Source organism: Notolepis coatsorum, assembly GCF_963971535.1.
Source record: "Notolepis coatsorum genome assembly, chromosome: 2".
Lineage (NCBI taxonomy): Eukaryota > Metazoa > Chordata > Actinopteri > Aulopiformes > Paralepididae > Notolepis > Notolepis coatsorum.
In genome coordinates, this window is record NC_140166.1 from 172,953,480 (window position 1) to 172,968,870 (window position 15,391).

At 43.0% G+C, this 15,391-nt stretch overlaps 1 protein-coding gene across 1 annotated transcript in view; it reads left to right on the top strand.

The window, feature by feature from the left end:
• Nucleotides 1–210: 210 nt before the first annotated feature.
• The window catches only part of tprg1 (tumor protein p63 regulated 1), a 46,100-nt gene continuing 30,919 nt past the window's right edge, over nt 211–15,391 (top strand). Inside the window, exons 1-4 of the mRNA XM_084307885.1 lie at nt 211–342; nt 677–925; nt 1,672–1,763; nt 9,617–9,793. Of these exons, the coding sequence (XP_084164011.1) occupies nt 695–925; nt 1,672–1,763; nt 9,617–9,793 (500 nt within the window). The 5' untranslated portion in view covers nt 211–342; nt 677–694. The remainder of the gene's footprint in view (nt 343–676; nt 926–1,671; nt 1,764–9,616; nt 9,794–15,391) is intronic.

A 15,391-nucleotide genomic window follows, 5' to 3' on the forward strand; every position in this document is an offset into this window, starting at 1 on the left:
TATTGGACAGCGTGGGGACTGAGAGTGCTGGGGCTGACGTTCTGCAGATGGATGCTTCTCTGACGAGGGGGAAATCCAGCCAAACAAGTTCAACTTCCACGACCATGACTGTAGAGAGTTTTGTAAATGAAACCAACACAAAGACAGGCCGTGCTTAATATTTGAATAATACGTGTAGGCTGCGTCCCGCCCTGCCTTATCTCTACGCCCAGTCAAACAAACCCTACTAGGCTTCACAACAAGGAAGTTAGGCACCTGCTGCTACAGTACTGATACCGTCTCACCTTGTGTCCCTTTGACTGTGAACGGACATCTGCCGATCTGCGCCTTCGATATTTACAGGTATGTATATATATATTTACACACAGTATATTTACATAATGGAACCACAAGTTATTTCATAACTTAACTGGGGATACATTTAGTTTTCAAATGTCAAATGTTCTGTTTTCGGGCCACGTACGTACGTTGCCTCTATCACACACCGAAGAAGCGTCAGTATTTCTTCAACACGCTACATTGCGGGGATACATAGTGTAGGTCGGAGTAGATTAGAATGATTACAAATATGACTGCATTATATTATATTTAAGAGGGGTAAGCAACACAGGCCTTGATAATTCACTTGATAGTGTACTATGTGTTGTTGTTGTTGATCATTTTAACTGTGATCTAGGTATTCTGAAGCAGCACAATGTCTGTGGTAGAATATGAAGGATTCCAGGCTGTGGAGCTGGGACATCATCAGCAGGCGCCATCTGAATCACAGTCATCATCGGGCCCTGGGGTTCTTCTGCCGTCAGAGCAGGGCCAAGCACTGGCTGCTGATAAGGAACCTGTTCTGCCACCCAAGGACGGATCTCATGAAAATCGCTGGACATCAACAGTGAACCAGTTCAAGCTAAAGAGATTCTTTGTCTTGAGGGTAAGACTTTCATGCTACCTCAAGTTGTGGCATGGCACCCCCCCCCCCCATAAATTGTTATGTATTAATTCAATTAATTAAGTTAACTGTTATAAACATTTATAAACACTGATATTTACCGTAGCCCTACAAGTGTATAGTAACCATCACACTTGTAATGTAGATGGCTTAAAGGAACACGGCAACCAGTGGTGCAGTCGTGGTCACACCCGGTTACACGCCGTGTTACCAGATCATGCTGCGCGCCAGCTTTCCACGCGCACATTCACACAAATAGAGAGCAAGAAGAGCGTGCACGTGGCGTGTTACCAGTTCCCATATTACGACTGCACCACTGACGGCAACATAATGGAAAATGCACTTGCCGTCTTTTCCAGAGTCAGAGAAGAAGATAGATCCAGTTTCCTCTCTGTGCGTTCAGTTAGAAAGCCATCTGGCTTCAAGCTAACCTAGTTTAGCACAAATAAAATGAATGGAAGCAAATATGGACCACTAGCATAGATGTTGCCCAAAAAACACCTCTCCCAGCACTTTAAGCTAAGCTGGTGATCCATATCCGTTTCCATACATTTGTGCTAAAGTAGGCTAGCTCGGAGCCAGATAGCCTTCTACTGAACGCACAGAGAGAACATTTTTATCTATCTTATCTGACTGGATAAGACGGCAAGCGCATTTCCCATAATGTTGGGAAACCATTTAATAGGTTTGAATGGAAAATGATGTCCCATCTCTCCTTTTTTCCCTAGCCTGGCACACTTACTCACGGCATCGAAGACCTCAAGGCCCTTGTGGACAGAGAGATAGATGGAAGTGTCCAAAGTACCTGGCTGATGGCAGAGTGAGTTATTCATGTTATTACACTAGTTCCTTTAACCTACTCTAGTCTTAAAAAGTATGTAGACCTATTGAAATAACATAATGTGTTGACCCCAACTAAACCCACACGCATGTTGACAAATAAACATATGTCAGCTTCTCCTCTACATTCATGCAGCAGTGGGACTAGCATAAACGGAGTATTGCTACTGTATTGCTGTAAAGAAGATTAGCTAGACTTTTGTTATTCTATTTAGCCCAATTTTATTCAGGTACCTTGAGGTGAGAGGTCAAGGGTTTCCCCCGTCAAAATTCAGCTTAGGTGCGCCTGGGTAGTGTAGAGGTCTAAGCACTCGCCTACCACCGCAGGTAGGCAGGTTAAATTCCCGGCAGCAGTACCTCCGGCTCGGTCAGTCGTCCCTACGAACACAATTGGTGTTCGCGGGTGGGAAGCCGGTGGTGTATGAGTCATGGTCGTTACTCGTTGCCATAGCGACTCCTACTGATCGGTCAGGGCGCCTGGGGGAGATAGCATGGACCTCTGCATGTGTTACGCTCTCCCAGTGAAACTCCTAAATTGGGGGATGGGAGAAAAGGTAAAGGCTAAAATATACTACTATTTTAAAACTGCCATAGAATCAAACCATAAACAAGGTGGCCTATTGGGATGTTAGATTTTATGTCTGCACTGTATGTGCTAATTTTGTGCCTGTCTTTTTTCTGCTGTGATTGATTGATTGATTTTATTTATGGATCCAAAGACACAACAAATCCAAGGGATGACATGCAAAAGTGACAACCCTTATTTCCAGCATGGTCCCCAAAGTTCTGTGAAGCACTTTGAGCTGCAATTCTTGTATGAAAGCTGCTATACAAATAAAGTTTATTATTATTATTGCTAGCTTTGTGCTAGCTTAAAAATACAGCCTGCTACCGCATCTGAAAGACAGTAATTAGGTTGGCCTCAGATAATCCTACAATTTGCACACAAAAAAAAAAAAAACAATAGCAACACGACGTGGAACAAACACCAACAATTACCCCAATGCTACTGAATTTAGTAACACATGCATTATTTCAGCACCTTTTGTGTCTTGCAGTGACACAGTGAGTTCATGTCACCATGAGTTGCTTCTTCATGAGCACTTCATGTTGTCGGGGTGTGTTATATTACTGCAATGATTTAGTCGTCCGTGCTCCGTGTTGATTTGAAGGATGAGTGTCTTTTCTGATTAAAATCTTATTTTTATGGTAGGAGGAGAGTGGCAGTTACAACTTAACATTAGTCTGAGTGTCTTTAACTGGGGTGGAAGAAGCGGAGCTGACATTATGATTATGACCCCCGCGCCTACACACACGCATGCACATGCACACACATACGTGCACACACACATACACACAGTGTTGTAGTCGAGTCATTAAATCTCGAGTCAGAGTCGAGTCTCAAGTCCCCAGTGTTAGAGTCCAAGTCACCAAAGAAGAGCCAGAGTCAAGTCCGAGTCAAGTCCCCATTACCCTAGTCCGAGTCTGAGTCATCAAGGTTGAGTCCACTCTGGCAGTCAAAGAGCTGACATACAAATAAAAAAAGGTCTACATTAAACATAAATGACACAGCAGTCAACATTTCAAAGGGAGTTGATTTACTTTGTGACACAATAGCCCCAAACAAATGCACTAGCCATCAATATCGTATGCCAAATGATTAGGTCCTATTACAAAATGATTTAAAAATAAATAACTGTATTTATCAATTAACAAGTCCTCGTCTGCAACGTCCGAATGCAGTCAATGCTCGAGTCCAAATTCAAGTCCGAGTCATCAGTGCTCAAGTCGAGTCACGAGTCCTGAAAATCAGTCCAGGACTCAAGTACTACAACACTGGCACACACATACGTGCACACACACCGTCACGTATAAGCACACACGTGCGCGCACATACGTCACACACACATCATGTCGGCGGAACTCTAATGACAAGGATACAGTAGCCCCTCTCCTGCCTTGTATTTGACTTGGTGTGGAAGAGAATAGTTGCTTAACTTCAAATCTTGTCATTCCTCACATAATCGTGATTGCATGCCTTGTCTACTGGGATTGGATTGCTGTTATTCTTTATCATATTCCTGGTAGAAGAAAGATTCTTTGAAGTTACTCTTGAACTAGAACTAAATAGAACTAACATTGTATTGTAGCGTACTCATTCTTTTGTTTCTGTTAGCGCTGCCTGAGACTCTGACAGTAAAATGTTCACTGATGAACCTGGTTTAAGACGTTTAGATGTCTGTCTGATTTTTTTTTTTTAATTTAACCCTTGTGTACCCCTGGTCATGTTTTCTACTTTTTTGAGATATTTTGAGTGTGTGTGTGAGCACAGCGGTGTCTGTCTTTATTGTTATTTCATGAAATTGGGTAAATACGGTATCTTAATTTTACATATATGTTCATTGTCTTAAAAGCTTATAACATGAAACACTCTAGAAAAATAGTTACAGTATTTACTGCCTTGTTTACCCCTGGTCCCTTTTTCTACTCTCCGTCCGCTCCAATGTTAAAACAGCATTTTTAACCATTTTTAAATATGCTCTTATTCGTTCAATTCTCGATATATCTACCAAATCTTTGCATATTCCACGAGCTAAGGACCCTATCTAGGTCAGGATGTGCTGTTACCGATGTAAAACGCATGGTGGCGTAATCGCTCCACAGATAACTTTGCCACAATTCAAGGGAGGTGAGATATGCTGTACCGGGCTGCTAGTGATTGAAACGCCGGAGACATCGTTTGGGGTGGTGGTGGGGGGGGGGGGGGCGAGTGGATTTTCTGAGACAGAACCAGAGACCAACCGGACCGCGCAGTCGACAGCGCGCCATACGCCGAAATACAAGCCCCCCATCGCCGGCGCGCGCCAACGAGGAAGTGTCATGCACGGAGCAAGTCTGGTTCTCTTCCCAACAGCGAGGCGTGTCCAATATTTCTGCCGCATAACAACATGGAACAGCCCGCACCAGATTTGGGTAAGTTGAGCGCTTAGTAACGTTTCGCCTCAACGCCGTTTCTGGCCGAACTAGTCATCGAATCTTTAATATTTTTTTTTATTCGTATTCAGAGGTATTTCGTCGAGATATTTCTAAATGTAATTTATCAAAAAGAAAAATGAGAAATATGGTCAAAAACAACATTTATCCGTTTTTTCGATGAAAAAACACGTTGTATCAAACAAACACAGGTTTGAGTGGTTATAATTCATAAATATGAGTAATCTGTTGAGAGATATATTGAGATTATGCTATTACTGTTAATCATGGGTAGAATAAAAAAAAAAAATAGTAAACAGTTAAAATTATATGGCTTTAAACATGATGTATCATTTCATCTCTTAAGCCCAGTGAGTTCCACCATTGCTAGGGATGCACAAGATAAAAAAAAAATTGGGCTTTCTGTATTTTTCACCCATCCCAATCTAGTCGTTATGCCAATTCCCTTCCTGGTCGTTGCGCGCATTGCCCCACTGTCGGTCTGGGGAGGGTGTAGAACTACCACATGCCTCCTCCGATACATGTGGAGTCGCCAGCCGCTTCTTTTCACCTGACAGCGAGGAGTTTCACTAGGGGAACGTAACACGTGGGAGGTTCACGCTATTTCTCCCAGATCCCCTCCCTGCTGAACAGGTGCCCCGACCGACCAGTAGGAGTCGCAGTTTACAACGACCAGGACCCATACCCCACCGGCTTCCCACCCGCTAACCCTGCAATTGTGTTAGTAGGGACGACTGACCAAGCCGGAGGTACCACTGATTTGAGTCCAGAGTATCTGCGGTGGTAGGCAAGTGCTTAGTCCACTGTGCTACCCTGCCGCCCTCATCTGTCTGAATTCTAATCGGCTGTTCAATGTTGGGACTGTTCCCCACGGGGAGTTTCATTCAGCATGATGTCCTCAAGTAGCCTTTGATGCGTTCGTACTCTCAAATACGATACTCTCAAGCAAGTTAGCTTACGTTACTGTATTCAATCTGATAATGTTTCAGTGTGTTCAGTATGACAGATATATCACACCAATTAAATTATTACAGCAAGGCGTAATGTCTCTATTTTGTTAGTTTGCAAGATATTCAAATTGCACAAGGTTTCTGCAAACAAATGATGGCCGATGAAGATGATTTATGACTTATTTAGCAATACATTTTAGTGTTGACAGCTTTCAAATACCCTTCGTTGTGGTATTAGTCTTTCAGAGCCAGATTTGAGGATTACCTTTCAAGGAGACCGTATGTCTATCTGTTTCAGCATCACAGGAGAAAAAAATCCATAGTATAGTGGAGATCAGTCAAATGGGAAACGTCTTTCTCTGGTCTGCATCCCCTTAACAATTGTGTGTATTGAGCCGTACTGTATTGTACCCATTCTGCAATCTGTTAAATAAAGTTTTCATTCATTCATTCATTCATTCATTCATTCATTCATTCATTCATTCAGTCAACAACTTCTCTCCCAGTTATCAATATTGGTATCGGCGCCAAGAATGCTCTCTCTCTCGCTGGCACGGAGGTGCCGGTAATAAGTAAAAGCGTGGGGAGATGATTTATAACTTAAATGAACATAGAGCAAAATGAAGCCACTGGAGGACATTTATGGAGTGCGCCGCCGCCTGCAGCTGTCGGGACCTATCTCTCAGGCACAAGCTTTCAGGAAACATTTAAAAGGCTGGCCATGTGACGATGAATAATACATCCCATTCCTGTGGCTCTGTCCAACACATGATTACGTGAGTCATACTATGGCCCTGCAGTCCCTGCACTGAACTCAGGATTCTTGCAACAAAAATTCAGTATTATCCATTTATTTTTTAGCACCCACTGAAATGTCCTTCAGTTTAGACCAGGCAGGAATGTTACTCAAAATAACTAGTTCATAAATTCCTCGCATTAAAAATAGATATTTAGATATTTACTCAAGTGCTTTCAGCTGTCTTAAGTAGACGATAATGTAATTTTCTTATCTTTTCTCTGTTGTCCAGTCCACATAGTAATACTATGATAATATAGTTATCGTTTGGCTTTCGCTGTCTAAACGTTGGGTTGTGGTGGCCATTGGAGGCTATGTGGTATGTAGCTTTGGCATTGTCAATTAGTCAAGTCAAGTCAGTTTTATTTGTATAGCACGTTTACAAATGGCTAACAGCCAAACCAAAGTGCTTCACAACATGATAAAAACACATACAATGCAATAAAAATACAGTAAGTAAATAAGTACAGTACATATAGGAAAGCAAGGGCAAAGTGCAATAAAAGAGACAAGAAAATTTGATAAAAAGTGCAGTGACAGCTGACGTCATGTATAGATGCTGGGCTAGCTCTGGTCAAAGGCCAGGGAGAAGAGGTGTGTTTTGAGCAAGGATTTAAAAACCTCCAGGCTCTGGGCAGATCTTATGTGGGGGGGAGGCTGTTCCAGAGTCTGGGGGCAGCAGCAGCAATGGCTCTATCTCCCCTGGTTTTTAGCCTGGTCCTAGGCACCTCCAGCAGCAGCTGGTCAGCAGACCTTAAGGCTCTGGATGGGGTGGGGTGATGTAGGAGCTCAGCTAGGTACGGTGGAGCCAGCCCGTATAGTGCTTTAAAAACAGTCAGTAAAAGTTTAAAATCAATACGGAAACGGACGGGGAGCCAGTGGAGAGAAGCCAGAACTGGTGTAATGTGGTCACGTTTCCTGGTACCGGAAAGCAGGCGGGCAGCCGCATTTTGTACCAGTTGCAGGCGACGAAGCAGCAACTGGTCAATGCCGATATACAACGCATTGCAGTAATCCAGCCGGGTCGAGATAAAGGCATGGATCACCCTCTCCAGATCCTTCTGAGACAGGTATGGTTTGGTCTTGGCTAGGAGTCTGAGGTGGAAAAAGCTAGTTTTGACCACCAAACTAACCTGCTTATCAAATTTAAAATTTCTGTCGAAGATTACTCCGAGGTTTCTGACAGAGGAGCGGATATTTGAGCCCAGGGGGCCTAGGGCAATGGCTGTAGGGTCAGGTGAATCATTACTAAATAAAATTATCTCTGTTTTGCGCTCATTTAAGTTGAGAAAGTTTGAACTCATCCATAATTTAATATCAGCCAGGCAATCTAGCAGTGGTTGTAATGTGACCTTGCCTTTTGCTTGTAAGGGTAGATATATCTGCACATCGTCGGCAAAACAATGGAAGGACATGTTGTGCTTTGCAATGATTGAGCCTAAGGGCAACATATATAATAAAAAGAGGATGGGGCCCAGTATCGACCCCTGGGGCACCCCACAGGTAAGTGGGGCCGCTGAAGAGAAGAATTCTCCAAGCTGGACTGAGAAGCTCCGGTCAGTCAGGTAGGACTTGAACCAGCTTAGGGCGACGCCTGTGATGCCAACATGTTTTTCCAGGCGCGACAGTAGGACAGTGTGGTCTATAGTGTCGAAGGCGGCTGTAAGGTCTAAAAGCACGAGAATGGCGGGATTTCCAGAATCTGCAGCTAAAATTAGATCATTTTGGACTCTCAGGAGGGCTGTTTCAGTGCTATGGCGCGGTTTAAAGCCAGACTGAAACTTTTCATGGATTTGATGAACATCTAAAAACAGTTTTAACTGGAGGTAAACTGCTCGCTCCAGGACTTTTGACAGGAAGGGTAATTGGGAAATAGGCCTGAAGTTAGATAAAATAGAGGGATCAAGGTTTTTCTTTTTTATCAGGGGTTGAACCACAGCGTGTTTAAAGGCGGTTGGGACACAGCCAGAGCTGAGAGAGGAATTTACCAGCAACAGAATAGTGGGCAAGACTGAATCGAGCACTTCTTTTAGAAGGCGAGAGGGAAGGCTATCTGAGGGGCAGTTTATTAGGGATGGGTACCTTTCACATTTGAACCGGTACCGGTACCTGTGAATCGATACCGGTACCCAACGGTACCTTTTTTCTGTACTTTAGTCTCAAGAAATGTAATTTACCTACCTCAGTCATGAAAAAAAAATCCAAACTTCAAATAACTACAATTTCGACAGTTTTCGGCTTGCCATTGCTCCGACTGCTTTGTTGTTGAATCAAGTCAAATACTAGGTAAGCATATATTGTGCGTGTGAACGTTGACATGAAAAGAAAAAAGTAAAAAAAAGAAAAGAAAAAATCTTTCTTTTTGGTATCTCACTTGATTCGATACTCGGTAGTACCGACGTGTTTCGGTTCGGTACCTCAAAAGTACCGAATTCGGTACCCATCCCTATTGTCAATACACAAAGCTCACATTTGAACCATATCCTCCTGCACCCACACCCCTTACCCTAAAAACCCCTTATTAAATCAGGGCACAAGCATCTTGTGTTTTATTATAAATAAATATAATACTCTGTTATAACAGAGTGCACACATATTATATAAAAACTAAAAAGTGAAGTGCTATTTATTTACCACCACCACCACAGTGGCCTGAAGCAAGCAGGTGCTGCAGGATGCAGAAGGATGGCCAGAGGCCTCTGTGACGAGAAAGCCACACGGTTTAGCCATATCATGCCTGAACCCCCGGTGGCATGGTACAAACCACCCAGGGTCTGACCTTATAGAGCCCTATGACACCTTTGCCCCAAATGGCCCGCAGTGTGCCCAGTCAAGGTTAACTCATTACATTAGCCCAGTCAGAGGTAGTTCAGCCGTACCCATGTCACACCTTTCACATGTTGTGTTGGCTGTTCAGTGAACTATCCTCCCTGCGCGGTCCCCAAAGGCTTCTGGCAGCAATCTGTGTGTGAGAGAGAAAGAGAGAGAAAGAGAGAGAGAGAGAGAGAGAGAGAGAGAGAGATGAATTTCCCCAAGGGGATCGATAAAGGAATATCTATCTCTAAATGTCTCTCTGCTTGTTTTCTCCTTCAGGTTGGATCACTGGAACAACGAGAAGGAACGAGTGGTGTTCATCACAGACCACTCTCTCCTCGTCTGCAAGTACGACTTTGTGATGCTCAACTGTGAGCAGATCCAGAGGATCCCACTCAACTTCGTGGACCGCATCTCCCATGGTGCCTTCAGCTTCCCACAGCACTCCCTGCTCCAGTGAGTTCCTGCAGTCTCACACTCAACAAACAAACCCCATATCGGTGACTCCATAATGCCTGTATGTTCAGTTGGGGAGTAGTTAGGCTAACTAATAACTACATGTAGTTCAATTACTAGTAGGGATGTTCGATATTGGCTTTTTTTCTGATATCCGATATACCGATATTGTCCAACTCTTAATTTCCGATACCGATATCAACCGATACCGATATATGCAGGGTTTCCCCCCCAAAAAAACGGAATAATTTCAGGTAATTAACATTACATTGTTGTCTCTTGTTGTGGAATTAACACAACATTATGCATACTTTTGACAATAAATAAAATAAGAATTAGTTCTTATTTGCTTTCCTGGGTAAGTAAAGGTTAAATAAATGTAAAAAAAAAAAAAAAAAAAAAATGGAAAACCGATACCGATATTTTCCGATATTACATTTTAATGCCAATATCGGCCGATAATATCGGTAGGCCGATAATATCGGACATCCCTAATTACTAGTTTACTAATAGTTTACTATTACTAGTAGTTAGGGTGTGGTGTAACTACATTCAGATCTTAGTAGTTTGTTCGGTAGTTAACTACGTTGGTTAAGGTAGTTAATTACAAACTACATGTAGCCCTAAACATTTAGCACTTTCCTGATTTCACCTCAGCAAATGCTCCCTGTCCTCTCCTCAGACATGTGTAGGTGACGTTTTGCCTTGCCTAGTCACCCTGCCTAGTTTCCCCAATACTACTAAGGCCATATGCTAGGTTTTCTACAAGGAAAGCTCTTCATTTATGATGTGATAAAGAACCACATAATTTTAAGTTGTCAGAAGATTCAGGTTTCGAAAGGTACTGTAATTACCTGTTGACTGTAAGATGGAGTGTTATGCACATTTCATAGTTAAAGACGGTAGAGGTTGACACAATATTATTAGTACATTGGCTGCTGTATTGGCCATTCAGAGCTGTTCAAAGCTGACTCTAATATGAAGGCTTCATTCTTTTTGTTTATGGAAATTATGCTGGCAATTTTCTGACCTTAGATTTGCATGTTGTTGGTGTCCTGCAGAAATGTCACACTGTATCTCCCTTGTGTTTACTATTGAGGGGTGACGCAGAACCCCCAAATGTAGAGCATCTTTACTTTTGACCAAACCTAGGAATTAATGACAAACTATAGGCTAACAGGAAATGCGCACAGACACTGTCGCGTCAGATCAACATGCACCTTTTTTGCAATGTACACCGACTAGAGTCTGAAAGTTTGCCAATGGAAATTGCGGGCATTCTGGGCATAAATGCACATAATCACTGCTGGTTCAAATTCGATCTAGTCATTTTATCACTGATTTCAATCGGGATGCTTGGCACAATATATAGAGAACAATAGTATGTATAGGTATGTTTATCCAAAATGGCCATTGGCACCAATGCATTGGCACGCGCAGCAGATGTCGAATGAGTCTGGATCTTTCGCCCGAGAGAAAATAACATATATCCTGGGAAATATCCCTCACGTAAGATATTGTTGTTTCCAGAATTTGATTGGCTACAAAAACAGTCAATCATTTTCACTGTCAGAGGTGATTGGTTCGGTCACCGGGTGGTGAAACCGGAGATGGTAACTTTTTAGAAACTGATGCTTGTTGGCTGTTTGGTCTCATAACCCAAAATTGGAAGCACGTAATAGGCCAAGTAGGGTGTCTGTCAATCGGCAGTTATTTTAGCTTTCAACCAATGTGTTGGTTGATAGAGAATAACACAGTGTGACGCCGACAGACGCGGGCCGTCAGAACATTAAGAGCATAGGCGGCGGGTGAGCTGGACAGTAGGGTAGGCTGTAGATGGGATGGGACGCAACATTTTTCCTTTTTCTTTTTTGCTTGCACGCAAACGGTGCACGCAAACGGTGCTGTCCAGGTTCTGATTTCATACAATACACACACCCACTAGGCTACTACAGCGAGCCCCCCTCATTTCATATAGTGCAAATTAATTGTTCAAATGAAGACATCCAATATGATTAACCATTGTCTTACCTTAATGCAACAAAATAAAATGCGACGTTTCGCGCATCAATGATCTTTTCTGCTTTAAGTTTGTCTATGAGATCACTTTCAATGTGAAGCTGCTTTGAAAACAATGTACATAGTAGCTCTAAAAAGTGTCCACGATTTGACTAACTCTGACTCAGTCTCATCATGCCCTCGTAGAGCAAGCCCTTGGCGGCTTGGCCTCAGGTGATCTGTGTTATGCCCAGGCGGCATGTAACTTGGAATGGAGTTCCAGGTCTTGGCAGCTCTCACGGAGAGGGCTGATTTGCTAAATGTACTTGTCCTTAATGGAACAGCCAAGTCACCCGGTACAACAGTTCTGGTGAACCTGGAGGTGAAAAATTGGAAAGTGGGGGTGGGGCTAGACCATGGAGGATTTTGAAGACCAGACTGGCATCGGTTAGTTTGATGATGCGGCGTGATTGGTTACTGCCTGCAGTCTGGAATGTTAAACGGCCACCACACCTACTGCCATTGACACCTTGGTTGGCCGACCCTTGCGTATTGTCACCACCGGGCTGCAGCAGCCCACACACACACAATATCGTAGCCTAGGCTGCCTATAATAATGCGCAGACTGGGGCTGCTGGTTTGGGTCGGCATAGCCTCGTCTGGCCTTACATACCCGCCGCCTATGGTTAAGAGGTTTACTTATTGTCTCGAAACACCTTATGACCCAAAACACCATATTAGCCAAAACACTGTATCACCCAAAACACCTTATCACCCAAAACACCATATCACCCAAAATACCCTATCACCCAAAACACCTTATGACCCAAAACACCTTATCACCCAAAACACCATATCACCCAAAACACCCTATCACCCAAAACACCTTATCACCCAAAACACCATATCACCCAAAACACCCTATCACCCAAAACACCTTATGACCCAAAACACCTTATCACCCAAAACACCATATCACCCAAAACACCCTATCACCCAAAACACCTTATCACCCAAAACACCATATCACCCAAAACACCCTATCACCCAAAACACCTTATCACCCAAAACACCCTATCACCCAAAACACCTTATCACACAAAACACCTTATTGACACCTGGCGACAGTGGCTCAGGAGGTAGAGTGGTCGACTGGTAATCGGAAGGTTCCCTGTTCGATTCCCGCTCCTCCCGGGCAGCATGTCTAAGTGTCCTTGAGCAAGACACTTAACCCCTAATTGCTCCCGATGAGCAGGTTGGCACCTTGCATGGCTGCCTCTGCCGTCGGTGTGTGAATGTGTGATGAATGAGTGAATGTGAGGAACAGAATTGTGAAGCGATTTGGATAAAAGCACTATATAAATGCACCATTTACCATTTTATTACCAAAAACACTTTATCACCCACAACACATTATCACCTTATCAATAAAACACCTATCACTAGGGATGAGCAGAACAAGACATTCTGAAACACAGAGACAAATCAAAACACTGGGTTAATGCTTTATGAAACACTTTTACTCGACAGTGACATCTGGTGGTAGCCATAGGCATAGCAGCTATTGAGGGTCTTGTAAATCTATTCTGCTGTTGTAGGTATGTTTCTGTAGTCAAGCGGTAAAACATGTAAAACTATTCATAATTCAGCGATTCATGCATTTTTTCACTGATCTGCTAACTTTTTATGTCATTGTATTTGTAACCCAACAGAAATGACTGAACAACTTCCGTATTGGAAACAAAGTCATGCAAGCAACTTTTTATGTTCATGTGGTCATGAATGTTTTTTGTGCCATTTCCACAAACATTGTTTGTTCACAGCACCCATATTTTTCAACCGATTCAGCTGGATTGTACAAAATAATGCATAATTAAGATATGTTGCAATTGGTGCTGGAACAAAATAAATGGTGTGAAATCCCATATGGCTGACTGGGACTAAGGTACAGTAGAGGTCACTGTATGTAGTGAGGAGAGTGGGGTTGTGTAGAGCAGTGTAGCTGAAATGGACACGGTGGAGACTGAAGGCCAACACAGCTATCACTTGGATCTGTCACTGTCAACGTGAGAGTAGACCTCTCATCCAAAGCGTTTAAAGCTGGCTCAGGAGACACCAAACCAAGTAAAACAAATTTGATGAATCAAATGTAATGCACTGTGAAGAGCTTAGAGAGAGCGGCCCTTATTGGAGGCTTCATCTCTGTACATTACGTTGAATTATAAATAAAAACCCACCCGGGAGACCTCTCTACCCCCCCCCCCCCCCCCCCCAATCTCTCTCTCACACACTCACACACACACACACACACATACACACACACACACACACACACACACACACACACACACACACACACACACACACACACACACACACACACACACACACACACACACACACTCTCCTTCCTTCACTCCCTCTCTTTCTCCCTCACTCTATCCTTCTCTCTTTCTATTTCTTTCTTTCTCTCTCACTCTATCCCTCTCCATGATTGTTGTCCTTTATTTTTCTGCAGGTCATTCTTTCCATTTTAAATGCTGCAGAATAGTCTGATCTACATGGATACAGCACACACTAATGTTTATTGTGAAATGCAAACTGGATAAGTATCCTAAATACAGTAAAATACCAATTCCAGCTCTCTTAGAGATGCAATTATACTACATTCCATGCCTCTGACGGCACAGTTGTGCCTGGAGGCATTATTATTTTTGGGTTGTCTGTCCATCCGTCCCATTCTCATGGACGCGATATCTCAGGAAGACCTTGAGGGAATTTCTTCAAATTTGGCACAAACCTCCACTTGGACTGAAAATATTTTGGTGGTCAAGGTCACTGTGACCTCACGTCTGTCAAGTCAAGTCAAGAGTTTTATTTGTCACGGCATACAAGTATACAATGAAATGCGGGTGGTCTTGCCCGCAACGATGTGCAATACAGTGGTACAACATGTAATAGAATCCAATAAAAAACAACATTGTGCAATAAACAGGTAACAGGTAACAGCTAACATGGTGGTGGGACATCTCGGTATCTGTACATAGTTATTTACAGGGCATATAGGACATGCTAGGTAGCTTAGGTAGTGCTGTCCCATTCTCTCGTGAACGCAATATCTCAAGAATGCCTGTTTCTTTTTCATTGGTTTTCCCCATCTCCTACCCTTAATCCCATACTGGCTACTGGTTGGCAGAGGTATACAACCGTGAGGTGGTATTTCTAGTTCATTACTGATACCAATTTCTGAGTACAACAGTAAGTATTGGCCAATTCAGAATTACTGTGTGATGAATAACTTTTCTGATTTTTGACTGTTATTTAGTGTCTGTTAGAGCCTGGTATCAGCCCTTTACCCCATACCTGTGTTAGCCTGGTATCAGCCCTTTACCCCATACCTGTGTCAGCTCCACTATACTGGACCTTATTGTCTTTGTAATTATGATTTGTTTGGTCACAGTTGTCATTATGGCCACCTGGTGTCAGTGTCCACCCTTAGTAAATACGAGTGGAGCCGCATCGTATTTGCAGAGATCTAATTGATCCATCCTTCCTTAAACCAAAGTATTTGATTTGATCATGAGATAATTAAAATAAAAT